Genomic DNA, 27,404 nt, shown 5'->3' with positions numbered 1-27,404 from the left:
TGAAGCGAATTCAAGAAACGCACAGAAACGCACCGGGAGTCCGTCGCCGTTGTTGTATGTCACGGATGATGGTGGAACTTGATCGAGATGCAATATATTACACGTGTCGCAAAGGCTACACCATGCCCGTTCTTGATGAAGGTCGAGTACTTGGAGATTAGGGAACACGTTTGGCATGTGAACGAGCTGGTCCGGACTCGGCCGCAAGTGATAGCGCAACTCGAATTCAAGCACCGTCGGAAGTACTGTCCCCAGCCTGAGCGTCCGGGTTGCGACATATGCATCCTCGTAGGGATGCGCGTCGAATTGTACTTTGCGGAGATGAGTAAACATGGTGAGATCCATCTCCGAATTAAAGAAGCCGTTCGCCACTCCGCCGATCATTTGGTAGGGAACGATACAATGCAGAATCCTGCATAGGTCAGTGGCGTAGGACGCAGACAGGAGGATCGTAGGTACCTTGTCCAAGATACCACGCCAGGGATGGTAGACAACCACTCTTCACTCAAGTGGAGTTTGGGGATATCCATTACGTAGGTCTGAAACCAAGCCTCCAAGACAATTTCGCGGAAGACCTTGGACACCAAAGTGAGAGGTTGGACTTCATGCCACTCTGGTTTTATTGCTACAACGGGGCGCCAAGGGTACCCATTATCGCGAGCCAGGCTGCTCGTTCTGCCTGGCGTGCGGCTGTTGACGAAGTAGAAGATGATGACATAAAGCAGCTCAACAGGGAGCATATCTGACATCACGGACACGTTCAGCAAAGACACTCGGTGGGGGTACTACATAGATATGGTTTCTGACCTGTGAATGGGCACGATATAGTGGAAGTCGCAAGTGAGGCTGTCAGAGAAGTGGCAGGATTTAAGACGCGCACCGCAGGATGGATATGCGCGCAACGTGATTCATGCACTGACTGTATGCGTGGGAAATCTCAGCCACACAGTCACACTAGACGCGGCAACCCTTAGCTTAGTGCCATATTGGCCATTTGGGGCGAGGCTCCTAAAACCAGCCGTCCACAGTTTCTCGTTCGTACATGTCGCTGGGGGATTTCGTGTTTCAAGTATCGGAATTTCATGCTTCATCCGAAAATAAGTTCTGGACGCTCACATGTATCTACTTACTATGTATGGAACCCCTAGCTGACTAAGAGCCCCGCGCGACGGACGGGCCGCCTTCAGTCGGGCGCTGGCCTCCGGCATTGACAGTGACTGTCAATGACACTCAGTCAAAGACTCGCCACCTCGGGGTCCTCATTCATTATGCCAGCCTCCTCGTTCCCCCCTTCTTCGCGGCTGTCAGAACCAGGGTGAGTGTTCGGGGATGAACGTCCAGATAACCTCGCGCAAGGAGGGCGGGCGAGGCTCGGTCTCGTACCTGGCCTCCCTCTCCGATGCGAAGCCTTCCACCACTGGCATGAGCCACTGTTCACTGCATTCTCCACATTCGCCCCGCCACGGCGTCTTCAAGCTTCAAGTCTTGCAGGCTGATGTTTCCGTCCAGTGTGCATTTCACCTCCATGCGCACTGTGCGTAGATGCAGCATTGAAGACAAAACACGGTTGTACGGTACCTGTCGGAATATACAATGAGTAATGAGCGCTGAGCATGGGCCCGGGGCTCCGAATAACTTGAAGTGGTAGGACTCACGGGGAGCCCGTCTCCACGAGCGAACGTGATGGAAGGTGGCGGTCTCGTATACAAATGTAGGACGTCGCTTGTCTCGCAGAGACTGCACCACCCTGTTGCTCGTCGCAGCTCGAGGACCTGTAGGTAAGGGAAGGTGTGCGCCATCGGAGCGAGATGCTTTGGAGATGGCCAAGTGTAGTAACACATCTCGAGCTCAAGGACAGTGGGCGGCACGTTTGTGAACGATTCGACAACGACAGTGGAGATGTCTTCCATGCACAAGTCGAATCGCAGTTTGCGCATCCGTGCGAAGTGCGTGAAGTCCCACGGAATGACATTGTGAATTCGCCAATTCCACCATGCATCCCAGAGGTCGGTAGGATTGATACAGTGTACTACTCTACGCGGATGAGTAACGCGTTGCGATTAAGTCCGATCCAGCTCACCTAGTCCACGACGGTACTTCAGGGAAGGTCCTCAGATCTTCAAGCTCTGAAGGATTATGCACCACGAATGTCTCGAACCAGGCTTCCAACGTCAACCTGCGCACAACACTGCATACTAAGGTGAGTGGGCACACCGTGTGCCATAGCGGCTTCGATCGATTGTTGGCCTCTGCATCGCAAACGGCAACTTTGTCCCTGATTGACCTCCTCCTATCCCACTGGATCCTCCTACGCCGCCTAAGCATGCAGATGCGGCGATGTAGCAGGAGATGATTTCACGCAGTAACTCGTTTGGAAGCATTGGATTCGATCAAGCTGCCGGCGTAAGTTAGATGGACGGGTTGTAGAGACTTGAGTAAGTTATCAATAAGCTGAGGCTCAGGTATGCAATAAGTAGTACTTGAGCGCTGTCATCGTCAAAGACGCCGGTGGGCGCTGTGACATACCGCGGACGCGGCTGATATGGACCTCGTCACCGTCGTTGTGAGTAAGTTCTGATAAGTACATACAGTGAACTTTGAGTGCATGGTTTCCCATCGTAGACCCTCAACACGACCTGAGTTGCTATTGACCCATACTTGCGAGAAATTCGTCATTGATATGCAGATGCACCGGATACAGTACGCGATAAATGACAGCGACTAGACAATACCTTGTCCTCCCGCATTTCATGCTTCATCTCGTGAGTCCCACATCGCTTCACCGCCGTCTCCTTGTACGATGCTTCCAGAGCCGGCCTCCCCTTCGCGGCCCTAATCGCTGTCCTCGTCCGTGTAGCCGTAGTCACTTTCCTCATCTGCTTCACTATTGCTTCCACTCTCAATGTCAAAATCCATCTCCGAGGGAGTGTACGCGAATGTCCAGACCACTTCACGCAAAGAGGGTGGATTTGGCTCAGCTTTGTTCTTGGCCTCCCACTCCGGCACGTATTCTTCATCGGCAAGAAAGAGCGCGCAACAATCTCCACATTCTCCCCGCCATCGCGTCTTCAAGCTCTGTAGGCTGATGTCCCCGGTCAGAGTGTACGCCACGCTCAGACGCACTGTGTGTAGATGGGGAAGGGGTGCCAAAAGACGTCTGTATAGTCTCTGCGGAAGTGACATGGACGACAGCGTCTTGACAGGATAGCGCGAAGTTGAGACGTACCGGAAGACCCTCGCCGTTGGTATAGGTTATAGACAGAGGCGGTGATTCCCTGAGATGCAGCACATCACATGTATTGCAGAGGCTACACCATGACACCTCTTGATGCATCTCAAAGGTTTGGAGATTGGGGAAAGTACGCGCCACCGGAACGAGCTGCTGCGGACTTGGCCAGGCGTGGTAGCGCATCTCGAGCTCAAGTATCGTAGGTGGCATCTCCCCGAGTAGCTCAAGCAAGACATACGTAGTGTCATTGGGATATGCATCGATGCGTAACTTGCGGAGACGAGTGAACAACGTGAAACCCCGTTGGGAAGGATGGCGGAGGGGCACCGCCAACTCAATGGTGCGCGGACTGATCAAGTGAACTGTCCTACACGCCAAGTGAGCAGCACGAAAAAGTACACAGGAGATTCACCGATACCTCGTCCAAGATGTAGTCTCGGGAATGACAGACGTCGACAAGCTCTCCAAGTCGGCGCGATAACGTATCACGAAGGTTCGAAACCAGGCTTCCAAGGTGACCTCGCGGAGGACCTTTGATACCACCACAAGCGGCTGGACAGCATGCCACTCCGGTTTCGAGGCATTGGCGCAGTACCAGAGGAAGGTATCCTCACGAGCTAGGCTGCTCGGCCTGCCAGGTGTGCAACTATCGATATAGCGAAAGATGATGTCGCGAATGAGCTCAACGGGGAGTGTACGTGACATCGCAGACACGTTCAACAACGGACTCTCGGCGAGGGTTTAAGATGTGATTTTTGACCCTTGGGTGGACACGGGAGCTCTGAGTGAGGCGGTCAAGAACTTACAGGAACGCGCATGACAGAAACAAGTTGTGCTGATCTTGTGTGATGACTGAAAGCGTGGGAATACTTTGGTCACAATCATGCAAGTCACAGCAGACGCAGCGACGTGGTGACTCGGACACACTGGTTTATTAGTTTGCAGACCTCATTCATTTCGAATGCATGGCACGACTCTACTGGGTTCTCAGGTGCTACCAACTCGCTCATGTATAGCCATCGCTGAGCGCTGAACCTTCGGTGTCGACACAATGGCGGAAATGCGTGCGCGATGTCTGCACTGACGTCGACTCGGCGGACGCCGAGCGTTGACTCTGGAGTCCAACTCACAAACAATCTGTCCAACTACGTGGTTTTCTGTAAGTGGTGAGTAACCGGGATGTGCGGCGTGCATGCTGATATATTAGATATGGCCGCAGAGACACTCAGTGGAACACATAGTGCTATTCATAGTAGCGCCGTATCCGCGCGCTCGGTGGCTCAGTTGAGGGCACCGCATTTGCTACGTCTGGCGCTTCAGTTCCGTGTTGACAGCGATCACCGTGAGTTGAGCTAGTCGGTGTACTTGCTTTGCCTCTGGGTGCCATATGAGCCCATCCCATCTACTATGAGTGGTTGCATCTGTCTCGCAAGCCAGATACAGTATCTGGTAGGTGGCCTAGGTCCGCACAGCTATGTTTGACAGCTATGCACAGACCCTCGATGCTGCTTGCATCCTATGTCGAGCCCCTTACATATCAGTCTAGGTCTTGCAGGCTCGCTCTGCCATCGCCCCACGTCCTGCCGAATGGGCACTCTCCCAGTCACCTCCAGTTCTCTGGCCGCTACGGTCGGCGCGTGCTATGTAGGCAAGTACTTATTCACGCTGGACGATGACTATACTCTTGACATATGGTTCATTTAGGCACTATTCTCGCTTCGATGTGAGTGGACTTCAGCAGGCCCCGGCAGCGGACACCGAGACTCAAAGCAGCCAGACTGTACGGGATAACGTCGATACAGACCCTCACGTTCTTCCGCTTTTACCCTGATGATCCACGATGGCTGAGAATTACGGTGCGTACGCTGAAATTTCCGGCGTCGATTCAATGTTGACGTTGTCACACAGGTTGGCTTTTTATGGTATGGCTCAGTTATCCAGAGTTTGGGTGTGCCTCAAAGTGCATCTTCAGGGTCCTGGACACGCTTCACCTCGCTTTCATCGGACACGCTGTCTATACATACGTCATTACCGACTTTGGTAACATGCAGGCCATTGACCAGCCTCTCTGGTAGGTTCATTTCGCGACCTGCACCCATCGCTCCCGTGCATTCAACTGAGTTGACACCTCTACTAGGAGCATGACGGCGAGTATGTCTGTATCATATGTTGTTTGGTTTGACTCAACCTGGAGCAGGCACATGTTCTGCTCTCCGTAAGTCGCAGCCTAGACAGATAAATGAAAACTGAGTTGTAGCCTTCGATCCAGAACCTCAGCGACTTCTTAGTGAGAGGGTATGTAGTCGCATCAGCTCGTCGGTAGTAGATGCTGATGTCGGTCGTTATCGAACAGCATCTTCTCGTACCGCATCTGGAAAGGTGAGCACGTATGTTATGCGAGTCGAAGGGGCAGCGCTCACCGTATCAGTGAGCGAACATTACCGGGTGTGGAGGGTAGCTACCATCGTAAGCTCCATCCGCAGTCGCATGATATCTCGGGCTCATGAACGCGTAGGCAGCGACCTCGCTTGTGGTCTTCGGTAAGCGATTCAGACTGCCTCGATTTGTATGAAATTGTAACATTGCACCCTCAGGGAGCGCTTGCGGTATGTCTCATTATGCTGAAGTCATCGATGTAGCACTGAGGAGCACTTGTGTGAAGCGTTCTCGGCTTGGGGGTAAGATGGCACTCCTCTATGCGATATATCCGTGCTCAACTCGGCCGTAGCTTAACGTCCTCGAAGTATGTGTTCGAGCAGCGAGAACTCTCCGTAAGCTGTTCCCGGCGTGAAACTCGGCTCAGTGGCGATAATCCATTAGCAGGTCTTCATATATACCAATCTGGCATCAAGTGTGCTCGCAGACGTACTCATTGCCGTCTTGCTTTGCTGGATCCTGCAACAACTCCGTACAGGCATGCCGACGTGGGTTTTCTAGCCTTGCACCATCGGCTTCGACTGACGGTCACAGTGGTTTCAGTACTGAGTATATCATAGATTCTTTGATGATCTATAGCATCAGCATAGGTCTCCTAACAAGGTAAATGCATTTGCTGTGTTGTCTCCGTCATGCTGCTGATTACGCTATAGCCTCTGCACGTTACTGTGTCTTCTCCTGGTATGTTTGGTTGGCTTCGTTCTTCGCAGACTCCTCCGCTTACGGTTCAATCGCTCCAGTACGCTCTGCTTCCCGTCCCGATGAAATTCGCCTTCGTCGCGATATACTTCATTCTCCCCAAACGTGAGTCACCTTGTTTCTGCGAAGCACGCATGTCCTAATTTGACACTATCGCAATCGCCTACGACAGTACTTCTGAACTCTCTGCTCGCTACGCTGAACGTCCGCAAGTGCACTTCGGCGACCGCACGGAGCGAGTGCGCTGCAACCACCACGACCCGTCGGGAACCACGCGCCGCCGATTCTCCGTTTACCGCGGGGCTTGGATGTCTGCACCGTCGTAGAAAGAGAGCAGGTTTCTCTGATGCCGTGAGTCGGTCGGAACGTGTCATTTGTATCACTGTCGAGAAACATGTGCAAGAGGACGGCGATTACCCTCTGCGGGACTTAGTACGTACGACTCGACGTTATGAGACTCGCACTCATTTGTCACCAGGAACAAACTGGCGAGCCAGGCACGTCAACGAGGACGAGCCTGGATGCGACACCGAAGATTCTCAAAGACACAGACCTGTGTTGAATCTTGGTTTGTGCGTGTCGGCACTGTTTCGTCTATGCGTTCTCTCGTCAATTGAGGTGGATTGGGTAATCATCATCATGGCACGGCCGGTAGTCTTCCGCAATATATAACATTGTTTCTTCATCCACAGTACATCGTGGGAGATGTGTACCATATACTATTTCCGATAGTCCGATCTTGTTTGATTTCTTTCTACTTTCAGGACTTTCTCATTGGCAAGGTCGAATTCGAGTCTTCGAGCATTGCGCCCTGCTTGTACAAGGAATCGGATCGCGCGCTTTGTATAAGTAAACAGCTAGACCTCATCGATATCGGAATCCGGCTGAGTAGGGGTGAGCTTGCGTCGACGCCTCGATCACCAGCTCACCCTTGACAGGCAGTCAACTTCGAAGACTCAATAAAGGTCTCCGAGCAAGATTTTGACGTACGTCACCTTCCTGATACTGCAGGGCACCTTCCTGATTTGTCGTTGGCTTTCGCTCCTCACCATTGTAACTCCGCCACGGCTTCTGAAGCGCTCCACTACTGACGACCGTATAAAATCTAGCGTACGCCTCTAGCTCTGATGCCTGCAAGAAAATCGTCTCCTCTTCTCAGATCTCAAGATCTCATCGCTGGCGCGAACGATGCGGCCAAAGGACGAGCGATGTGGGAATCGCACGTTCACCACAAGGTCCAAAAACTGGAGGCATGTCATACGGAAGGAGACACGTGGTGCGTGATGCATCTAGTCAATGAGCCTAAACGCCTGATTTCAACACACACAGAGCCACGATTTAGTGGTACGCCGGCTCGAAATCCCACTAGCTAGCTACCGGCCCTAGACATGGTATTTTGGGGTTTGTTCCCCGATGTCGCGATTTTTTTCTCTGTACAACTGCGCACTGTATGCGGTGTGACGTTGTGGCTCGAGTAGCGGTGAGTCCGTGTTTGACCTGCGTACATCGACGGCTCATAGAGAGACGGTCTCAAGTTGAAACGATTCATTACAGGACAGAGAATGTGTGCTGCAGCCTTGACATTCAACTTACCCGGGCGGACCTTGTCCTATGGGTGATAGGGCTGCTCGCCAGTTTTCTCGTCTCAGGTTCTCTCAGGCCCGTGCGAGAAATGACACAGCGATGCGCTCATCGGCAGGGTGTGACGACGGGCGCAATTGACTGGAAACTGCGTCTCGGTTCGATGCCACCGTGCCATCTTCCTGGCGGTGCGCTCCGCCCGACACGGAAGATCCGGCCAGGACAGATCATGCATGACGGGACAGAAGGATGGAGCGAGAAGTCGCCCGGGATGGTACGGGCCAAGTCTATTTTCCAATTCTGCACAGCTGACCTCGGATCTTGGAGCGGTGTGGACGAATTGGGCGAGAATTCCATCGCAGCTTCAGCCGGCTGGTTGGGTACACTATGTACACGACAGCTGAGCTGCGTCATTCACACATGACTTGTATGCGGGGACGAGGCCGAAGGACATCTTGTCCTTGTCTTGCCCACTGGCAGCTGGAATCTCAGGTGCGTCTTCGTAGTACATTGAGGCAGTACCACGGATAAGTCTCAGTCTGATTGCCAAAATGTCGTTGCGGGCTCTCCAGTCAATTCATTTTGCAAAGACATTGGATCACAGATTCTACATCGAAGTCGTCATGGTGCCGTCGCGTCAGGGCCAAGGGCACGTAAGGCGGATTCTACGGTCACTACAGGTCCTCATCCGCATGGGTGATGTACTGACCATTTCTAAAGCCTGTCAACCCTTTGCCCAAGCGCCTCAATGTAGTGGTGACACGGGCAGCGGGTGTGGCGCATACAGTAAAACGGCGACTCGAGTCTCACCAATCTAGGTCGCATCAGCCATCAATCACTGACACCGACACCTGTAGGCTAGGCTCGTACCCAGCCGTTCTGGCGTTAAGAAATTCAAAGTCCGTCGTGGCACTTGTCCTGTTCGCCAGAACGGCTGGGCGAATTGGCCGCCCTTTACCTTGGTCGATCCGTGGGAAATAGGACTTAGAGGAATCGCGCGATGGCTGCCTTCGCTGGTGCGTGGTCTGAGCCTCTCGAAGGACAATATCTCCATGGAACTCTGTCTCTGTACTGTATTACACGTTAGAAATCGAATACCAAGTCCTCTTGAATGTCCATGTCGAGTGCTACATCGCCCGCCGTCTCGAGAGACATGAAAGCTTGGGGCTCCAGGTCTTCAAGTTCATCTTCGTCTTCATTCGCGAAGTCTTCGTCGTCCGAGCCGGAATCGCCAGGGTCCGGTGCGTCGTCGGCAGGAGCGACCACTTTGCCAGTGATCCCGAGCGATGGCGGCGACTTATGAGGATCGACTGTCTCACGGCTCTCCGACTCGGAGTCGCCGCCGCCGAAGTTGGAATACCTCGCACCAAGCAAGGGGGCAGCCTTGCAGCGAGACTGAAGCTTGGCGAACGTCTTGTTGAATTCGTCCAGGGGCTCCGAGAGGCGCTGTAGTCCCCGAGTTAAGGAATCAGCCACTTGACCTGAGTTATCCGTGCCATCGTCGATTTCGCGGCCTGGCTGGAGCTCGTAGACGTTGAACCGGCGCAGCGAAGCCACAAGTTGACTTATGTCCTTGTCAAGACTCGGGCTCGTGTGACTCGTGCCCTGCTTCGCTCCGAGGAGCGTATGCATCTGGCTTGCGAGACGGCGGAGGATGTCAATACACGGGGCTATCATAGCCAACCAGTCCCAAGACGCGTTGCTGCCGTGAGCTTTGTAGATAGTCTGCATCACTGAGCATGGTAGAGTCACGAGGATATGAAAGTAACATACCTTGATCCAAAAATTGAAGTGCTCTTGAAGGAGATCTACTTCGACCCACGCGTTCGCCTTTCCAGTCGGATTCACGAGCCAATTGCTCATAATGATCTTCCTGCAGTGTCACGTGTGAGATCAGTGTGATTTGCGAAGGCACGAAGATAGGATTAAACGTACCTGAGTGGTTCGGGCCAGACGTGTTTGAGGTTGTGAACGAGGAATAGGACCTCCAAGGCATACTTGTTACGCCCACACCCTCGGTAGTACAGCGCTAGGACCTTGAGCACGAGCACGAGACGTCCAGAGTCTCCGCATTTGACAGCATCAGTGAGGAGCCTCATAATGAGGGCGTCACGCAGGAACAGAATTGCGTTCTCGAGGACCATGTCTCCTTGGGTTGGTTGGGGTGGGTGGGGCTCTTCATTGTCGGGACGATCTGCATCCGTAATCATAGACGCCGCAGACGTGTTCGCCGTGGCTGGTGTCGTGGCGAATGATGATGATGTGTGGCCTTTGAAAATCAGTTCGTGATACAACAGCTCAAGTACAAACATCCGGCTCACCATTAGGCTCGATATTGCTAGACTGACCCTCTGCCGCCAATGGCGTCCTCCCTACGTGTTCTCTCATCTCCGCAGTCCGGGCAGTGCGCAACTGATCGACGTACTTGCCGTCCGTGAAGCGGCGCACGATCTCGGCACAGTGGTCCCGGAGCTGCTCCAGGGTCGTGTTTTGGGCATACTCGTCAAGATCCTCGGAGCCACTGACGAGCTCGAGACAGCGCAAGACACGCGCATAGAGTGAGACGAAGATTAAGTCGCGGGATTCTCGGAATGAGGGAAGGGAAGTGAGGACAATGGGTTTGCGATCAAGGAGGTTGTTGTGGAATGCGAGAGAGCCAGGGTTGCCGGGGCTGGTGTTGCGGCCATAATGGAGCTCCATGAATCCGTGAGTCGCAGCCATCTTGTAATGAAAGATCCCGGGCATGACAACCGCCCAGAGGTAAGAGTTTGCGAAGCTATCATGACCAGCACGGTTCCTAGTGAGCGAGCGGATGCGTGCGATCGAGAGCTGATCACCCGCAATGAGCTTCACCGTGCGGGTGAACGAATCTGAGGCCATATCGAGTCCAACAGCGGAGAACATTGACCTGGTCACCTCTGCATTGCCTACAATGGTCGACTCATCGATCTCCATAGTCGGGAGAGGGAAGACCTCGGTTGTATGGACTGGTATCTTGGAGTCGACGGCGGTCTTCACAGCAGAGGAGTCGGCAGCACTTTTGAAACGTGCGAAAGCAGGGCCACCATAGTTGAGAACGATGGAGAGGACGGTATGTTGCATGAGCTCGGTGAACGCCGTATTCTCGGTCGGCGTGAGGAGGATGTCGCGAAGCGTGAGAGGTGAAGCGTGGGCAAAGGAAGAGATGTAGTCTGAGGTGAGCATGTCCTCTGGGTCCGCATCGTACAGAGCAAACGCAGTCGCACAGGTGCCGTTCTGCTGGGCGTCCTTGCCAGTGGATCCCATTCGAGCCTCTGCGATCCGGAAGAGCATGTTGATGTTGTCGTACACAAAGGCAAGGACACGGGTAGACGCGTTCGCACGTGCAGCGCGTTTACACGCGTCCGACAGGCGTTTGAGAAGCCCGATCACAACACGCCCTTTCGTCCGTGCATCGCCTTCAGCTGCGTCGTCTCTCTCGTGTTCCTCGACCACTGTACGCAGCTCTGTCAGCGTGTCGACCAACCGCGCAGACAGCGATCTGTCTTGATCGGTTCGTCCAGCATCGTCTTCGGCTTGCGACGCCACAGCCGCCTCAAACGATTCCCATAGGTCGTCTGAAGATCGTGCTTGCTCTGCTCGAGGCGGTGTATGGGGTTCTTCGGGTTCAGGGGATGGCAGGGTTTGTCCGATGGGCGGTGAGTCGCATACATTCTCATGCTCATTCTCGGTTGAGTCTGAGTCTGAGTCTGACTCAGAGTCCGAGCTCTTGCCATCGAGAACAGTGGTAGCACGGGCATGGCCTGGAGCGGTGAAGGTCTTGTCGCCTACATCTTCTGGTGGGTCGTTGGTGTGACCATTGTGGTCATCGTCATGAATAACCTCAGGTCTGGTCAGATCCGGCTCGCTGTCCTTGATATTTCCGGTGATGGTGCTGTAGCTGCTGCACACCCCGATATGCGACAAGAATTCGATCATCTGCCGCTGGGCTCCCGAGGCGTAGGCAAACAGCCCAAATACATGGCGGGTGTAGTTGTTTTTTTGGCTACGTGAGCTCAGCGCAATCAATGTACTGGCTGTAAGATACTGCATTCAGATATTCGAGTCACGAATCAGTTCAGCAGTGATGGATCAGAGGCAGAAGCTCACATTACAACGGCGAGCCTCCCATTGAGGAGTATGCTTCCGACGCTGTTTTGCTGTACAGCTGAATGAGTCTAGGATCCTCAGCATCGATGGACAGAGCTCTAGAAGCTGTTCATGTGTTGCGACCATGCTGAAGCCGAGCGCAAATTGCTCGTCGATGGCCCGTTTCTGCGTTTGGAGAAATTGATCCTTGGTGGCGGTACGTGCCTCTCGAGCGACGAGTCGACTGACATGCTCTATCGCCCAGTCTCGCACAGCTTCGCGCCCAGTTGTGCTGTTCTCTGAAGAGACCCAGAAATTTAGGATTCTTCGAACTCGGGCGGTGTCCACGAAGAGACCCCAGTATCTCTCTCGTCCTTGTTGGTAGGCTGGATCTGAAACAAACTCGAGAAGGTCGCCAAAAGGTACGTCGTTTTCACTGAGAATTGACATCACCAGCTGACATATCTCTTTTCGTTTTTCTGCCTTTGCTTGCCTTTCAGCCTCCTCGGCTGCCTCGCGTTCGCGTTCCCGGGCGACTCTAGCCTTCCGTCGGCGATCTGCCACGGTTCGAATTGGTGAAGTCCGTGGAATGGACCTCTCGGAGGGTATTGCATTGTCGCCTTGTGCGAGCGGATCATCGCTATTGGGCGTGATTTGATACAGACCCGCGGTGTCGAGAAGAGAGGGCAGTGGCAGGAGATCGTGAATGGACTGCCCGTTAGATGATAAACTTGTCAGAGAAGAAGGCTCCGACACGACAGGCGAAGACGGAGGGAGAGGACTGGACGGCATTAAAGCACACTTCAGAACCAAATGACAGAGGATGAGGTGAGGACGAGCTCTGTCGATCAAAGCTCACTGTCGTTCAAGTTGTCAGCGCTTCCACGTCTCACCGATCGTCAGCCACCCTTCTCTCGTACACTCACTGACAGCTGTCAGACAATGCGTGGCCCCGCAAAACATGCCTGGAAGCTTCGCCAGTCGAAGCAGAAGCCTTTGGCGGCTCCGGCTTGCCGGCCTGTGCTCACGGCGGCTCAGGTGGATGAGCTCTCCCTACTCATGAAGAACGCTTTCAAGTGGAGCGAGGGGCCACGTCAGTTCCAGCTCGAAGGTGTGAGGGCCCAGCTTGAAGGCACGGACACCATCATTCAAGCACCCACCGGCTCTGGGAAGACAGCGATTGCGGCAGGTCCGTATGTGTGGCCAGGAAATGCCGAGAAGACCACGATTATGGTCAGCCCGCTGTTGGCACTGGAGGAGGAGATGGTCAGTCCTAACAGTGTTTGTCTACGGTTCTGTTCTCTTAAGATGATAGCACTGTAGGTCGGTACATTCCAGACCGAGTTCGGGCTACCTGCAGTCGCAGTCAATAGTCAAAGTGATCCCCAAAAATTGCGAGAGATCATAAAAGTGCGTTCACTCGCTTTTTGTCTGTTTCTCGTTTTCTAACCCATTGTAGGGCATTTTGCAAGCCCAATACCGAATTATCCTCATCTCGCCTGAGATGCTACAATCCCGCATGTTCAAGGATCGCGTTCTCCGTAACCAGAAATTCACATCGCGGGTGCTGAGCATCGTGCTTGACGAAGCACACTGCCTCTCGCACTGGGGAGCAAACTTCCGGAAGCACTACAATAGCCTGGGCACAGTACGCGCCTTCCTCCCCCCTGGTACCCCCATCATCGCTGTCACAGCCACACTCACCGCACGCGTCCGGCGCGACCTGCACTCCAAGCTTCACTTCCCGAAGCTTGGCAGCAAGTTCATTAACATTGGTAATGATCGACCCAATGTCTCGATCGTAGTACGGGCATGCGAACATCCACAGAACACCTTCGCCGACCTCGACTTCGTCCTGCCCACTTCCATCAGTTCCCCACAGGACATCCCGAAGACGTACGTCTATGTCGAGAACATCGAGACCGGCAATGACATCATCGACCACCTCGAGGCGCTCCTCCAGACACGCAATCCATCGCTCGCCAACTCCGGCCTTATACGCCCCTTCAATGCGACGATGTCGCCGGAGTATCGGAACGCGGCCATGGCCGCATTTCGCGACAACTCCAACTTCAGTTCTAATAGTGACGAGGACATCGGACGCGAGCATCATCAAAACCAGCCAATACGCATTCTCGTGTGTACAGATGCGGCAGGAATGGTGTGTTTCCCTCGCCTACCACGACCCACGAACTTGAATACTCACTCACCATGTCATTTTAGGGCTGCAATGTCCCTGATATCGATCTTGTAGTTCAATGGAAGCTCCCCGCGAAACTCTCCAACTTCATACAACGAGCTGGCAGAGCAGCACGAGGCCGAGGGCGAACAGGGCTGGCGATCCTCCTCGTTGAACGCTCTGCATATTCGACTGATATACAGTCTTCAATTGACAGCCCACTGGAGGAGCCTCAGGCTCGGCAGAAGCCCGTCAGCCGTGTCGCCAAAAGCCGTGGGACACGAGGCCGGAACGTTAAGTCGACAAGCAAGAAGGCTGCCAAAGGGTACGCGGAGCTACATGGAGTGAATCGCGGGAATAGCACCGGCAATGCCGACGGACCGCTGAATCCTCGCGATCAGCCGCATCTTGATCGTGAGGGAGAAGACGAGGGCCTCTTAGCATTTGTACAGAGCACCCGATGCCGCCGAGGAGTATGGAGGGACATGTACGAGTGCCCGCCTCAGGGTATGTTCACTTAAACCCGATTTATGGCTGGTAGTAGCTCGGTGGTGTTTACTAATCTCGATACATTTATACAGTGCCCGTTTGCGATTCGACAACGCCCGGCTCGCAACGTACTGTGCCCTGCTGTGATCTCTGCGACCCCACGCTGTTTGCTCGTACTCGACCACCACGCCTCACACGACCTGCCAAAGCCGTGTCACAAACATACGGCTTATCTCACCCAAAGGCGCAGAGTGCACTCGAGCAGTGGCGCAGTACGACACTCGCACGAGATTATCCACAGGCCATCTTCGGGGCCAGCGCACTGCTTGACGATGCGATCATCGAAAAGCTGACTTCAGTGGGACCAGTAACACCCACACAAGCCAAAGAGATGCTCAAGGGGTGGCTCTGGCGAGATGACTACGAAGGCGAGCTCTCTGATCTTCTCTGTTCGTTGAATATCCCCTTCTACCCGAAGCCTAAACCACCCAAGAAACCTCGGGCTACACAAAAATCAGCCACTATGAAACCAGCAACAAAGCGGGCAGCTCCGGAAGTGAACACTGCCGTCGTCACGGGTGAATCCCCGCAGGCAGATTCGGACGCAAGACCGTTGAAGCGACAGCGTCCGGTTGCCAATGTAAGCCGTCACGAGTCTATCACTGGTGAACACACTGACCGTGATTCACATTTAGATTCCTGTAACCGAACGTGAGCCTCAAAGCAGCACGGGTCACGACGCCGCAACGGCCATGTATGCCGGCGATGCTCGACCACCGACAGTGACAGCGTCTCATGCTGATCTCGCCGCGGTAGCGGGGCCGAGTCCAGCTGTTGCGAATATCCCAGTGACTCCTACACGCCCGGTCATGCTAGCGACGCCTTACATGCACGCTTCTGCGTCCTCCCACACCCCTCTTCAAGTTCCGAATCCTGGTCCGCACCGCCTTGACATGACACCTGCACCACCTACCTCGACTCATTGGCAAGCGGCTGCTCGGCCATTTCACGCAGGACCAATCCAATATTATCACTATCCGGGTCACTCATACACCCATTCGCTGTCCCCACAAACCATTGCCACTCCGTTTGTTGCCTGGCCTCCGGCCCCTCCTCCACCTACAGCTGCACCTGGGCCAGGCATGTTCAGCCCGGCTCATGTGGCTACACCCTCACGGCAACCCATCTTTCGCACACAATTGACAGCGGATGATTTCATGGCCTCGACGTCGGGCTCTTCCAGAGGCGGACAGGCCGCAACGCGTGTTGGACGGGGACGAGGACGAGGGCGAGGACGAGGACGGGGCGGATGAGGACAATCCCGTTGTGTTTATGCATTCATTATTGTATGTTCTGGCTCTATTCTATGTCTCGATCGTATTTCTACTGGTGGAATTACTGCGGTGGGATTGCAATGGCATCCGGGACACTCGCGCGCGATCTTCCCTTGAGGAGACGCAACGCGATTTCTCTAAGTCTCGTTTCCCACGGGGCGACCAAGGTAAATGGGGGCCAATTCGCCCAGTCGTTAGAGGCGCTTCTCTTCTTTTCGCACTCCGGTTACCTTTCCTGGCTTCAAAAGTTACCAAACAGAGGAGTGTACAAAAGGAGAGAAGCGCCTCAACGACTGGCTTGCGAGTCTACCTGTAGGCCACTATCGTGCGTGTCGCATACTCTAGGTTCAATTTCTGATCGCACGCTCGCGGACTTGATCGTTACTAGATGCAAATGAGATGTCGTCGTACCACGCGACGTCCTCGAGCTCACGTTCGAAAGACCGGGCTCTAATGCTGAACGAAGCATTTGCAGTAAGCGGTACTTCGGGGGGCTTTGGCGAGCGCATGGAGGAGGTATGTGCGTCGGCTAGCATTCCAACGATGCAACACGCGTAGGTAAGTTACCGGACCACTGCGGCACGGGGGCAGGCTGTGGACTGACACAACCTTAGGCTACGGGCGTTCCGATCCCGATCGAGGCAGCCTGCCAGTCTGACAGACTGATGCGCCTCCTGTGATCCGCGTGTCGATCGCGAGAGCAGCGGATCAGCATGCGAGGCTGGAGTCGTAAGCGATGTCGTTATGCGTCTCGTACAGGAATTGACCAGGACTGACCCATGGAAGACACTACCTTCGCAGAATGTAAGGGCACACACGACTTATGCATCACCTCTCGCTGCTGGCGTACAGAAACGGGGAGTCCATGCACTAGTGCTGATAATGGTAAATGAAGCATGCTGTCTGGCAGAGGGCCCTACTGAAAGGTGAGATCAGACGTCAGCCGCCTGCATAGGAAGAATGCCATTTACTCAACAACGAATCTACACAGCCTACGCAGTCCAAAGATAATGCGCCTGCAGACTTACACGTGTACCTTATCACAGACCCTCACACCATATGCATCGCATGACGCGCAGTGCTCTCTCAGCCAGTCACGCTCGACATTGCAAAGCAAGCTGCGGCAGAGCTTGCACTCGGACGAGTCTGTGCGGGATCCAGACCGGGCTAGGGACGGATTATCGCCATCGCCATCGCCATACTCGCCTCACGTCGGCGAATAGGCCCGGGACGTTCGGCTCGACATCGCGTCGCTGCAGGCTAGAGTTGGCTATGTAGGATTGGACGTGCAGTTTCCAGTCGACGGAACGGGAACGGTCGACTGGGTTCGTGCCCCCGGGGTCTCGGACTGCGTCTCGGAGGGAGCCAACCGGCGCACTTCGCCGACGCGCGCGACCCGCTGCGTCGCGTCGCGTCGCATCTCGCCGCTCGTGCACGCGTCCGGTCCGCACAAGCTCGCGCTCGACGCATAGCTTATCGACTCCGCATCTCGCAAGCTGAGATGACACTCGATCGAGGGGTGCCTGAGATCCGGTGAGGCGGTCACGAGGATGGACTGAGTTCAGTAGTATTGAGCTGGGGTGTGGGGGGAGGGGGGTTGTGAAGTGATGGGTTCGAGGGTGAGTGATTCAATTGCGTCGCATCGTGTCCACGTCTGTTCCGGAGCATCGGCTTTGGATTGTGCCACCCGATCGTAGCATAGTTACTGCACTCGGACTGTGGCACGGGACAGTGGGTCCGCGCAATGGAAGATACTTACCGACGTGCTGAATAGGATTGGCCGGGGGCTTTCATGCCCACTTGGGATGATCATCGGTGCACAATGTATGTTCACCCGCGTCTGTCCAGGCTTCTGAGTCGTTGGCGCGAACGTGCTTCGTCCTTCAGATCCAGATCCGTGGTTGGGCGTTGGCCTCCGAACGTTCCTCAAGCCAACGTATGAAACTGCGTCATGGCAAGGCAGGGAGGGTAGGGGATCCGAGGCGATAACAGGATTAGGAACGGGTGTGCGAGAGCTAAAGTCTCGTTCGATTGTGAAGGTGCGTGAACGAGGGGAGACGTACACATAGGCTCTTGTCCGGACACTAGGAGCATCCGGGAGAAGACAGAAGAACGATGGGGTGTCAACAATGCATCGGCAGCTCACCTGCTTCGCCAGAGGCGATGTTCGAACCGAGACGTCAGATGTCCAGAAGGTGCCACCTATCGAGGATAATCCGGGTCATCCGTGGCAAGGCTGCGTTGTCCGGGCTGCGGCACGTTTCACAGCACATGAAGGCCACTCGGATGCCAGGAGGAGGGAATTGCGCCGTATTAGAGAAGTGAGTGAGAGTTGAATCGGCCGTTGGTCAACCGGCCGAGCGCTGTCAGAAAGGCTTTCATTTGCCGCCGCCCGCAAGTGAACCTCGATCGATTATGAAAGACACCGCGCTGTAGACGTCGATGTGAGATGAGAGGATCGATGTCGGCGAGGTGAAGGAGGGGCGGCCAAAGGTAAGCGGATCGGGCGATGCATATGGATCCCATCTTGAACTGTACGTCAGAACTTGCCGAAGATGTAAGGAACGCGTTCATGGAATCCTGATGGCACCACCGACCTGGTAATTGAGCGGGTCAGGAGGCTGCCATTAAACGTACGTGCGCTGTTGCCAACAGAAGTTCTTTTTTGCTGAACTTTTATATAAGAGGATGGGGAGACGAAGAGCGACCCACACTCGTCTCCCGCCACCTTCGCACGCTGCCAGACGCTGCCCTGATCGGTCAACCTCGGAGATCGGACGACGGAACGAAAGCGGAAGAGAAAGCTTACCTGACAAATCTCGGATCACCAATTTCTGTCGGATAAGCTAAGCGATCACCGAAATTACCAAGAACTGTACAGCTACGGATTGCCGGGCTGGAAAATTTGTGACTCGGCCACCTTCCTCCTTCATCTCACATTCCACCGCACACACTCCCTGTTACGCTCGGACCCTCTTGCTCTCTCATCCTCGGTTCAGGTGAGTAATCCGTGTGGCTGTGAAGGCACTGTCTGCGCTGCACTGGATCCGGAGCTGATTATTTTCACGCAGGAAATTTTATGCAGTTTAGCGCCAAGCTGCACCTGAGCGTGTCGAGCACAAAAAGAGAGGGTTACCGCAGCGCGACGGGGGCGGCGAGAGCGCGGATTTGCGTCTGAGTGGAGGCGTAGAATACAGTCCAGGTGAGTTTTCCGCCGTGCAACCGGGGCCTGGGACTCCGGGGAGCAGGGAGCGCGAGAAATGAACGCCGCATGTTTTTCGCCCGGGCAGAGGGCACGCCAGGAACCCGCACGCGGCGTCGTGATGTCTTGCCTATCTGGGCTGCCCAGGCTCTCGCGGCTACTTATAGTCCTGACTCACCTTTTTGATTCCGCTCATCTCAATGTTTGCCCTTTCCCTGCCCAGGTTTTGTCGCTGTAGAGAGGGTCGCCGCCATGATTTCCCTTAATCCCGGCTCTCTCTGTGATGTTTGCGCAGAGGAGTATGGCTCGCACAACTATCCTCACTCTATTCCGTGTGGTGAGTTCCCTTTCAACTTCCTCCGCCGAAAATTTCCTGACCACCGTCGCCATCGTCGTACAGGCCACATACTATGTCTGAACTGCTGCAACAACATACTGGAAAAGACATCGCCGCGACAGACTCCTTCCTGTCCTTTCTGTCGCGTGCCCTTCACTAGCGACACCATTCGTTTGATCCGCGTCGACTTCGGTGGCCACGGGAGCGGCTGGTCGACACCGCGGGCCACCGACACGCCCGACAACCACATCCTAGGTGGTGATGACGACGTGCTCTTGTTCACAGGCGACAAGGACCGGGACAAGACCCGCGTGCAGCTCGAGTCAAGGGTCGCGCGTGTCGCCGGCAAAAAGTGTTCCGTGGAGGAGGTCAAGCACCTGCACCAAGAGCTCCGGAAGTGGCTCTCCACGGATAGGAAGCGTGATGAGCAGGTAAGTGTCCTTCTCGTGTCCGAGGTCCTTCCCCGACTCCCCGTCGATATAAGCACCCGGCGTTCTTGCCTATTGTGAGTGAGGGTGTGTGACGCCCATGATGATGTGCGTGCGACTTCGACGATCGCTTCGATTGAGCATGACGACATGTGTGTTCGGTCTTCGTCCCGCCCGACTTGAGTTCTTACTCCGTCCATTGCTCATGCTGTCCGCTGCATGCTCATCTTTGTGCATTTGATTCACCGCCATGTCACTCACTTGCCACGGACGATCGGGAGTGGGGGAGGGATGCTCCCATCCCTGCATCATGTTATTGATGACATACGCAGACGGCTGCTCTTGAACTGAGCTCTGCGTTGCTGCATGCGATCCTTGTCAATCACGTAGCGCACAGGCACGCGGGCGACATGGCGAAGCAAGTCGAAAACAACCTCCGGGACAAGTTGGCAGAGGTACATGCGGAGAAAGAGGAGCTTGAGCAGGAGCTGCACAGGTGCGTCACTTGTTTCCTGTGATCGACGATCCTCACGCTGACGTCGATGTGTCTAGAATGGTTTGTCACTCGTCGCATCCTCGGATGAACCACGATTACTTACCGATTCTGTTACAGCGCACACAGGCCGCAGCCAAGTCTGCTGAGATTCAAACCCTCCGCGCGGAGCTGAGCCGCCACAAAATCAAGATGGCAGCGCCGGCGCTCGGCGTTCCGACTACGCCTCCTGCTGCGTCGCTCGCATCCGCGCAGAGTGGGCTCACCTCACCGCCGCGCCCGCACTCGACGACCGCTTTCACGACTCCACGATCCAGGGCTACGTCGCCGACGTCGCCCACGCCCTCCCCAGCTCGCGCCGCGTACGCGCCTGCGACTGCCTCGCCGCTCACACGCATCAGCTCTGCGTCTGCGGCGACGCACGGGCACACGCGTTCGGCCTCTGCGATCCCCATGCACCGTTCCATGACCCCCGCCGTGCGCCCCGCCTCTGCGATACCCTCCGCACACCCGATACCCCACCCCTCCGCGAAGCTGCGGCTCTCGAGCCCGCCGCCCGCACCCAAAATGAGTCGCTCGACGAGCTCTAGCTCGGACGAGAAGGAAAAAGAGAAGCAGCGCCACGCCCAGCGCGTGCAGCTCATGGAGCGCTGGATCCCGTCCATGGACGCCGCATCAACGAGCCCACCGACGGGCCCGCCCACCAAGTGGCCGCACTTCCCGGCGACCCAGGGCCATGCGCCGCATGCTTCGCTCGTGCCCCCGCCCCGGTACAAGACCCCGTTCTCGGTGCACTCGTCCTAGATGCGGCGCCCCGGTATATTATCGATTTGGATCACTTATTCTTCTTTCCCCTCGTCTCGTCTCGACTCGCATCGGCCGGAATCACCCTATCATACTAAACCGCTAGTCTCTCCGCCCTCCTGCCTCGTCTCTTCTCTCGCGCTCTCGACCGTCCTCTCGTCTCGCGCGTCTCCTGCCGCCTTCGGATTGAATTCGTCGCGCGCGGATGGGGCTCCACGTTTCTGCTCGTCTTTCGAAGGTGCATACTTACGCGCACTTTATTCGGTGTTCATGTTGGGTCCGGTTGCTTATTCCCTTCAGCTTCTACCTGCAGCTCGCTCGCGTGCGTGCGGCCGCGTATATCCCATTCGTTATTACCTACGTTTGCGCTATCTATGTGGAGCTCCCATCCTCTCATCTCTACCCTCTCCTAGTCCCCTAATCTCTCCGTCTCGTCTCTCGTACTCGATAGTCTTCCCTCGTCTCTCCTCTCGTCTCTCGTCTCATTTTCTTTTGTCCTCAGGAATTGTTCCTCGCTGAACTACCTACCCTGTAGCAAATTGCTCTCTCCTCTTCTCTCTTCCCGCTCCTGTCTCGCGCTCGTGCGCGTGCTCTCGGTTATGACTCTCACGGATCTATAGAACGTTACGATACCAGTACGATACCTCACGAACCATTAGGACTTTGTTACGACGATATATACAGGTGTCTTTGGCACATTTACCTTGGTGTGCGTCTGTCGGTACGCTCTCCACTCGTGCGAGTTCCCTGGGGAAGTGACAACAGTGTCCTAGCGGCGATTTGCATAACGGTGAGCAGAGTAGCTTGGTTGTTGTATCTCTATCGCCTGACGTTAGCTGTCTAGGTGTGATTCCATGCTCCAACTCACTCCCTCTGATGCACGCAGGACACGTCTCCCGGTGGACAACGCTCAGATTCTGACTTGAACTTGCGTCAAGGCTCGGAGGGCTACGTGTGCGAGGTTTCGAAGATTCAACGTTTCAACCATGGCCCTCAGCACCAACGGCCGTCGTTTCGCAGTAAGTGATTGTCCCAAATTGGCTTCATCCATGACTCGCTGACTGGTGGGACCTGCAGGCTTGGACAGCGCAATGCCCAACGATAGTCGATGTACTCTCTTGGTCTAGGATGACTTATTTCGACAAGGTGGCGTCGGGATATCCGGTTGATGTTCACTGCACAATGCGCCGCAGACCGGGTGAGCCTTGTATGACTCTGCTCGATCCTAGATATGACACGCACGACTCCGATGATGAAGCTTCCGATAGCCTTGTCCACTAACTTCACCTTAGCGACTTCCAGCTCTCGTAACTCACAAGACCCTGCTATGCGCGCCGTACCCTTCACACCGTCGTCTCACCGGGTCGGAGCTGGGCCCGCAGCACCTAATCCTGCTATCGGGTCTCATCCCCTGCCCTCTGTTCCTGCTTTGGCTCGCCATGACGCACCTGTGTACGTTACCCCGAAGAACGTTCGAACGTCTTTCCTTGTGCACCCTGGGCCGCCGTAGGCACGTTCGCGCCAACTTCAGCTCAGCTCATCGGGGAACGAAGACTGGACGCCTTGACCACCCGTGATCGTCCCGCGCCCGAGTTGGTGACATGAAGCCGACCAATGCTCTGGAGCGCGCGTACACGGCTGTTGTAGACTCCCTTCCCGGATTCTCATCCCACATATTCGCGGTAGGATGGTCCCAGCAAACGTGGTGGTGTCCTATGGTGTCCATGGTCCGAGGACATGGATCATTCTGACGTTGGGTGTACACTGGGCGTAGACGGCCCTCGGTGCCACTGACCTCAGAAGGCTCGTGACCGCGTCCATTCAACGGATCTCAGGTGCTATTCAATAGCGTGTGTGATGAATCTGCAAAGTATGGACTAGAGAAGGCTACCGTGCAAACACGGACGTAGACCGCAAGCAAACAATTGTAGCAAACGCGCGTGCCTCGGGCGTGTCGCGACGCGTCGGCCTGGTGAAGGCGCGGCCGTGACTGTGACGGATGGTGACGCGACGCGTTGCAGCCAGGCGGCTCGCGCGACCTCTGCTCTCCGCCTTCCACTCACCCACTTCGTTCCTTCTCTTATCCCACTCCCCTCTGCCCCTGCCTCATGGCTCTGTATTTCCCGAGACATACGTGCATTGACACCGATACACAGGAACATCGATATGTGGCCGAGGTCTCGACGTCGCTGTACCTGCCTGCGTGGATAATCTGCTGTAAGTCTCAGCCTACGCCTTGAGGAGAAACGAGGGCAGGCGACGCAAAAGCCCACTGATAAGGTACACGTGTATGACTGCAGGTTTATTGTGCCGTCTCAACAGGCTGGACCGACAATTGGAGGCCGTTGAATGATTATCGTCCATCTTGCGCGGGTGGATGACGTCTGACGCACTCGACCTGCACTCGACACCTCATATTGCATGGTCTTTGACATAGTGATGTGTCCCATACGACAGTATCTCTGGCCGTCGCCGTCCGCTTCGACAATCGACTCGAAGGACACAACACAAAGAAGGCACTCTACGTACCCTAGTTGCGAAGGTGCCCACGACGTCGGTGAGTCTCGTTGAGTCTTTCATCCAATAGCGCGAATGGCGGGCAGCGTATAACGGCATCGTATGTGGCTTCCATGGATGCCATTCCGCTCCTCGCGCGATCGCTGGCAGGACACGCGGATCAGAGGAGGCATCCGCCTATCGGGCACTCGACGAGTACCTTGCCAGAACCAATGATCGATGCTCGGAACCGCGACGGGTTGCGCCGTGCTCCCGCACGCACACTAATGGTGGCGCTGGCTCAATTACGTTACCGCACTGGTCGCTGGTATGAGCGACCAGTATGCTGGCCCGGGAGATGGGAAGGTAGTACCTGTCCATGGCTGGTCCGTAGCATATGCCCTTGAACCCATAGCGATGCTCAGATTATCTTCGGGCACTACGGGGCGCGATGATAGCACCCTAATAGCATGTATGTACCAGCGAGCAGCTTCCCTGTGTCCGTCTTGATGTTCGGAAGACCATTATCACCGATGATCACAGATCCGGAAGACCACGGTCTATGAAGTGCTCTATCGAGTCGACGTACTATGCTGTACGTTGCAGCTGGACCCTATTCCTACCACTGGAGCCGCGGTCTGGCCTGACCTGCCCTGCTCCGTATTGCATTCAACATAGACACCAATTCAGAACTTGTCAAGCCATGCATAAAGAAATAGGAATGTGCTACAGACCGGCGGAACTGTCCCAGTTCCGACGCTTGGCGCGACGTGCATATGTTCCGCGGCAATAGGTCAATGTACGCTGGCCTTCGACGCTGCACCTCGCTCGAGCGTCCCTGAGTTAACCCCACTTGGCCCACAGTAAGGTCGCTGGTTGTGAGCGGTCGACTACGAAGCAGTCGATCACATCTGAGGAGATACCACAAGTACGGTACCCTTGTGTGGTCAGCATCCACAGAGATTCGCACCCGCTGCAGGTCCGAGTCAGTACACACATGAGTGTTGTAAGGATCCGTCTCGAGACTTGCAGTGCCACTTTGGATCGCAGAGTGTTGAGTATAGATCGCCGTGTTCGCATTCAATATATCAGTGAGTTATCGCACTGCAATTCTGTTCGCGAGCTTACCTTTGAACACGATCTAGGTCTCGGTCGCAGCCTGCAGTTGGCAGGGGACAGGGCCCTATGTGGTCCTCGTATCAGAAGCTCTGCGTGTATGTTGCACGCTCGCAGGGCTGCGTATAGATACGAGAACGCAAGCAGCAGCAGTGATGCAGCTCGATATGGCATTGTGTATCAATTGTGCATCTCAACTCAGGCCTGCCAGTGACAAAAGGGCATCGGCCTCCGAGTCGACGGCGAACCCGGCCCTGCGTAACATCTTCTCGCCGACAGTCGGTCCTTCTCACTCCATATAAGCTCCGACGTTCTCGTCGGCTCTTCCGCTGCTAGTACTATCAGTGGCCCTGCAATGCAATCGCGACAGTAATGCAATTACTCAACTCCCATTTCATCCGTCCCGTTAAATATTCTGGGATTTTTGTACAATGTTCTTTACTTCGTACTCAATGTTTATGTGCACTTTGATGAATTGAATGTGTAGCGCATTTGAGGAGAAGAAATCGATGAATGCCTTCCGCGCCTCAATAATCGCACTGGTACAGTCTCGGCTGACCGCATCCCTTGGGCGCTTCGTCTGTGGGTCTCAAAAGTGCATTGAACTACCATATAATATGTTCCTCATATTTTTCCGAAGCCTTTCGTCTCTTGTTGCGACTTCTGAGCAGGAAAGACGTCTGAGCGGTGGTCAGAGCGTGACGGAAAGCCACCCAAGATCAGCAATCTCAACTCCGCTCCTTATCAGTTACCATATGCGGTTACGATCGCAGCAGTTGCACTACTGTTGCTCGCCCGCTGGACAAGGCATTGCACGCATTACTGGCCATGCCACCCTCCATTTGACACGCGGGGGAGCTACTAACTACTGGAGAAAGATAGAACTCGTGAAATGAGGGAGGACCGGTGTATAGTATCTCCTGAGTCGAAGTAGTCGACTCGTTATGGCTTTCAACATTATGACTTACTATACTGTAAGGGACTCGTGCCGGTCCTCTGAGTATCATTACAATAATATAGATACATCCACAGCCTCTCCAGCAACTGAAAAAGGTGTTTGGGATAGCACAAGGTGGCATGAACATGTTGGTTGCATTGCTGTATCGCCGTGCAGCCACAATAGCCACAGTCGGCAACACTCGGCAACACTCGGCAGTGTGACAGGAACTGTGACGAGCCTCGGAGAAGAGTTGCATTACTGTTCCAATCCTTGCTCCCTCTCGGCATCCCTCTCATACTCCCTGGACAAGGCCTGTAAAATCATACACCATATATTCAGACCTCAGGAATCCGTCAGTGCAAACTCCGAGAGCTTCCGGTGAGCGGTTCGTCCTGCAGAGAGGAAAAAGCGCGAAAATTGCACTTCTGGTACAGTGATAGTACCAGAAGTGCAATTTTCGCGCTTTTTCCTCTCTGCAGGACGAACCGCTCACCGGAAGCTCTCGGAGTTTGCACTGACGGATTCCTGAGGTCTGAATATATGGTGTATGATTTTACAGGCCTTGTCCAGGGAGTATGAGAGGGATGCCGAGAGGGAGCAAGGATTGGAACAGTAATGCAACTCTTCTCCGAGGCTCGTCACAGTTCCTGTCACACTGCCGAGTGTTGCCGAGTGTTGCCGACTGTGGCTATTGTGGCTGCACGGCGATACAGCAATGCAACCAACATGTTCATGCCACCTTGTGCTATCCCAAACACCTTTTTCAGTTGCTGGAGAGGCTGTGGATGTATCTATATTATTGTAATGATACTCAGAGGACCGGCACGAGTCCCTTACAGTATAGTAAGTCATAATGTTGAAAGCCATAACGAGTCGACTACTTCGACTCAGGAGATACTATACACCGGTCCTCCCTCATTTCACGAGTTCTATCTTTCTCCAGTAGTTAGTAGCTCCCCCGCGTGTCAAATGGAGGGTGGCATGGCCAGTAATGCGTGCAATGCCTTGTCCAGCGGGCGAGCAACAGTAGTGCAACTGCTGCGATCGTAACCGCATATGGTAACTGATAAGGAGCGGAGTTGAGATTGCTGATCTTGGGTGGCTTTCCGTCACGCTCTGACCACCGCTCAGACGTCTTTCCTGCTCAGAAGTCGCAACAAGAGACGAAAGGCTTCGGAAAAATATGAGGAACATATTATATGGTAGTTCAATGCACTTTTGAGACCCACAGACGAAGCGCCCAAGGGATGCGGTCAGCCGAGACTGTACCAGTGCGATTATTGAGGCGCGGAAGGCATTCATCGATTTCTTCTCCTCAAATGCGCTACACATTCAATTCATCAAAGTGCACATAAACATTGAGTACGAAGTAAAGAACATTGTACAAAAATCCCAGAATATTTAACGGGACGGATGAAATGGGAGTTGAGTAATTGCATTACTGTCGCGATTGCATTGCAGGGCCACTGATAGTACAGTGATAGTAACACTGGGAGGGTGTAAGGATGTCGAGGGTTAGGGTTCCCAAGGCAGA

The 27,404-nt window shown here is 54.6% G+C and overlaps 3 protein-coding genes across 3 annotated transcripts; 1 reads left to right on the top strand and 2 right to left on the bottom strand.

Moving 5' to 3' along the window:
• Positions 1 to 1,059: 1,059 nt before the first annotated feature.
• B0H18DRAFT_1042493 (uncharacterized protein) lies at positions 1,060 to 2,451 on the bottom strand. Its single transcript, XM_048030624.1, has 3 exons — positions 2,081 to 2,451; positions 1,656 to 2,034; positions 1,060 to 1,578 (listed from the first exon to the last, which is right to left on the bottom strand). The coding sequence occupies exons 1-3, from the start codon at positions 2,323 to 2,325 to the stop codon at positions 1,435 to 1,437; spliced, it is 768 nt and encodes a 255-aa protein (XP_047886994.1). The 5' UTR covers positions 2,326 to 2,451; the 3' UTR covers positions 1,060 to 1,434.
• A 6,514-nt stretch (positions 2,452 to 8,965) lies between these two features.
• Positions 8,966 to 11,273, bottom strand: B0H18DRAFT_1042454 (uncharacterized protein). The gene is made up of 4 exons (XM_048030623.1): positions 10,252 to 11,273; positions 9,881 to 10,214; positions 9,719 to 9,818; positions 8,966 to 9,670 (listed from the first exon to the last, which is right to left on the bottom strand). Exons 1-4 carry the CDS (start codon positions 11,255 to 11,257, stop codon positions 9,029 to 9,031), a joined length of 2,082 nt encoding a protein of 693 aa, XP_047886993.1. The 5' UTR covers positions 11,258 to 11,273; the 3' UTR covers positions 8,966 to 9,028.
• Positions 11,274 to 13,111: 1,838 nt separating this feature from the next.
• On the top strand, positions 13,112 to 15,435 carry B0H18DRAFT_886158 (P-loop containing nucleoside triphosphate hydrolase protein; the record flags this gene model as incomplete). Its single annotated transcript, XM_048041113.1, has 5 exons — positions 13,112 to 13,318; positions 13,376 to 13,462; positions 13,512 to 14,213; positions 14,276 to 14,738; positions 14,813 to 15,435. 5 exons carry the CDS (start codon positions 13,112 to 13,114, stop codon positions 15,433 to 15,435), a joined length of 2,082 nt encoding a protein of 693 aa, XP_047886992.1.
• Between the last annotated feature and the right edge of the window lie 11,969 nt (positions 15,436 to 27,404).

This window comes from Fomitopsis serialis (genome assembly GCF_022376445.1).
Source record: "Fomitopsis serialis strain Sig1Antser10 chromosome Unknown B0H18scaffold_141, whole genome shotgun sequence".
In the NCBI taxonomy this organism is placed as follows: Eukaryota; Fungi; Basidiomycota; class Agaricomycetes; order Polyporales; family Fomitopsidaceae; genus Fomitopsis; species Fomitopsis serialis.
Note: the sequence above shows the minus strand (reverse complement) of the source record. Positions and strands in the feature narration are given on the sequence as shown.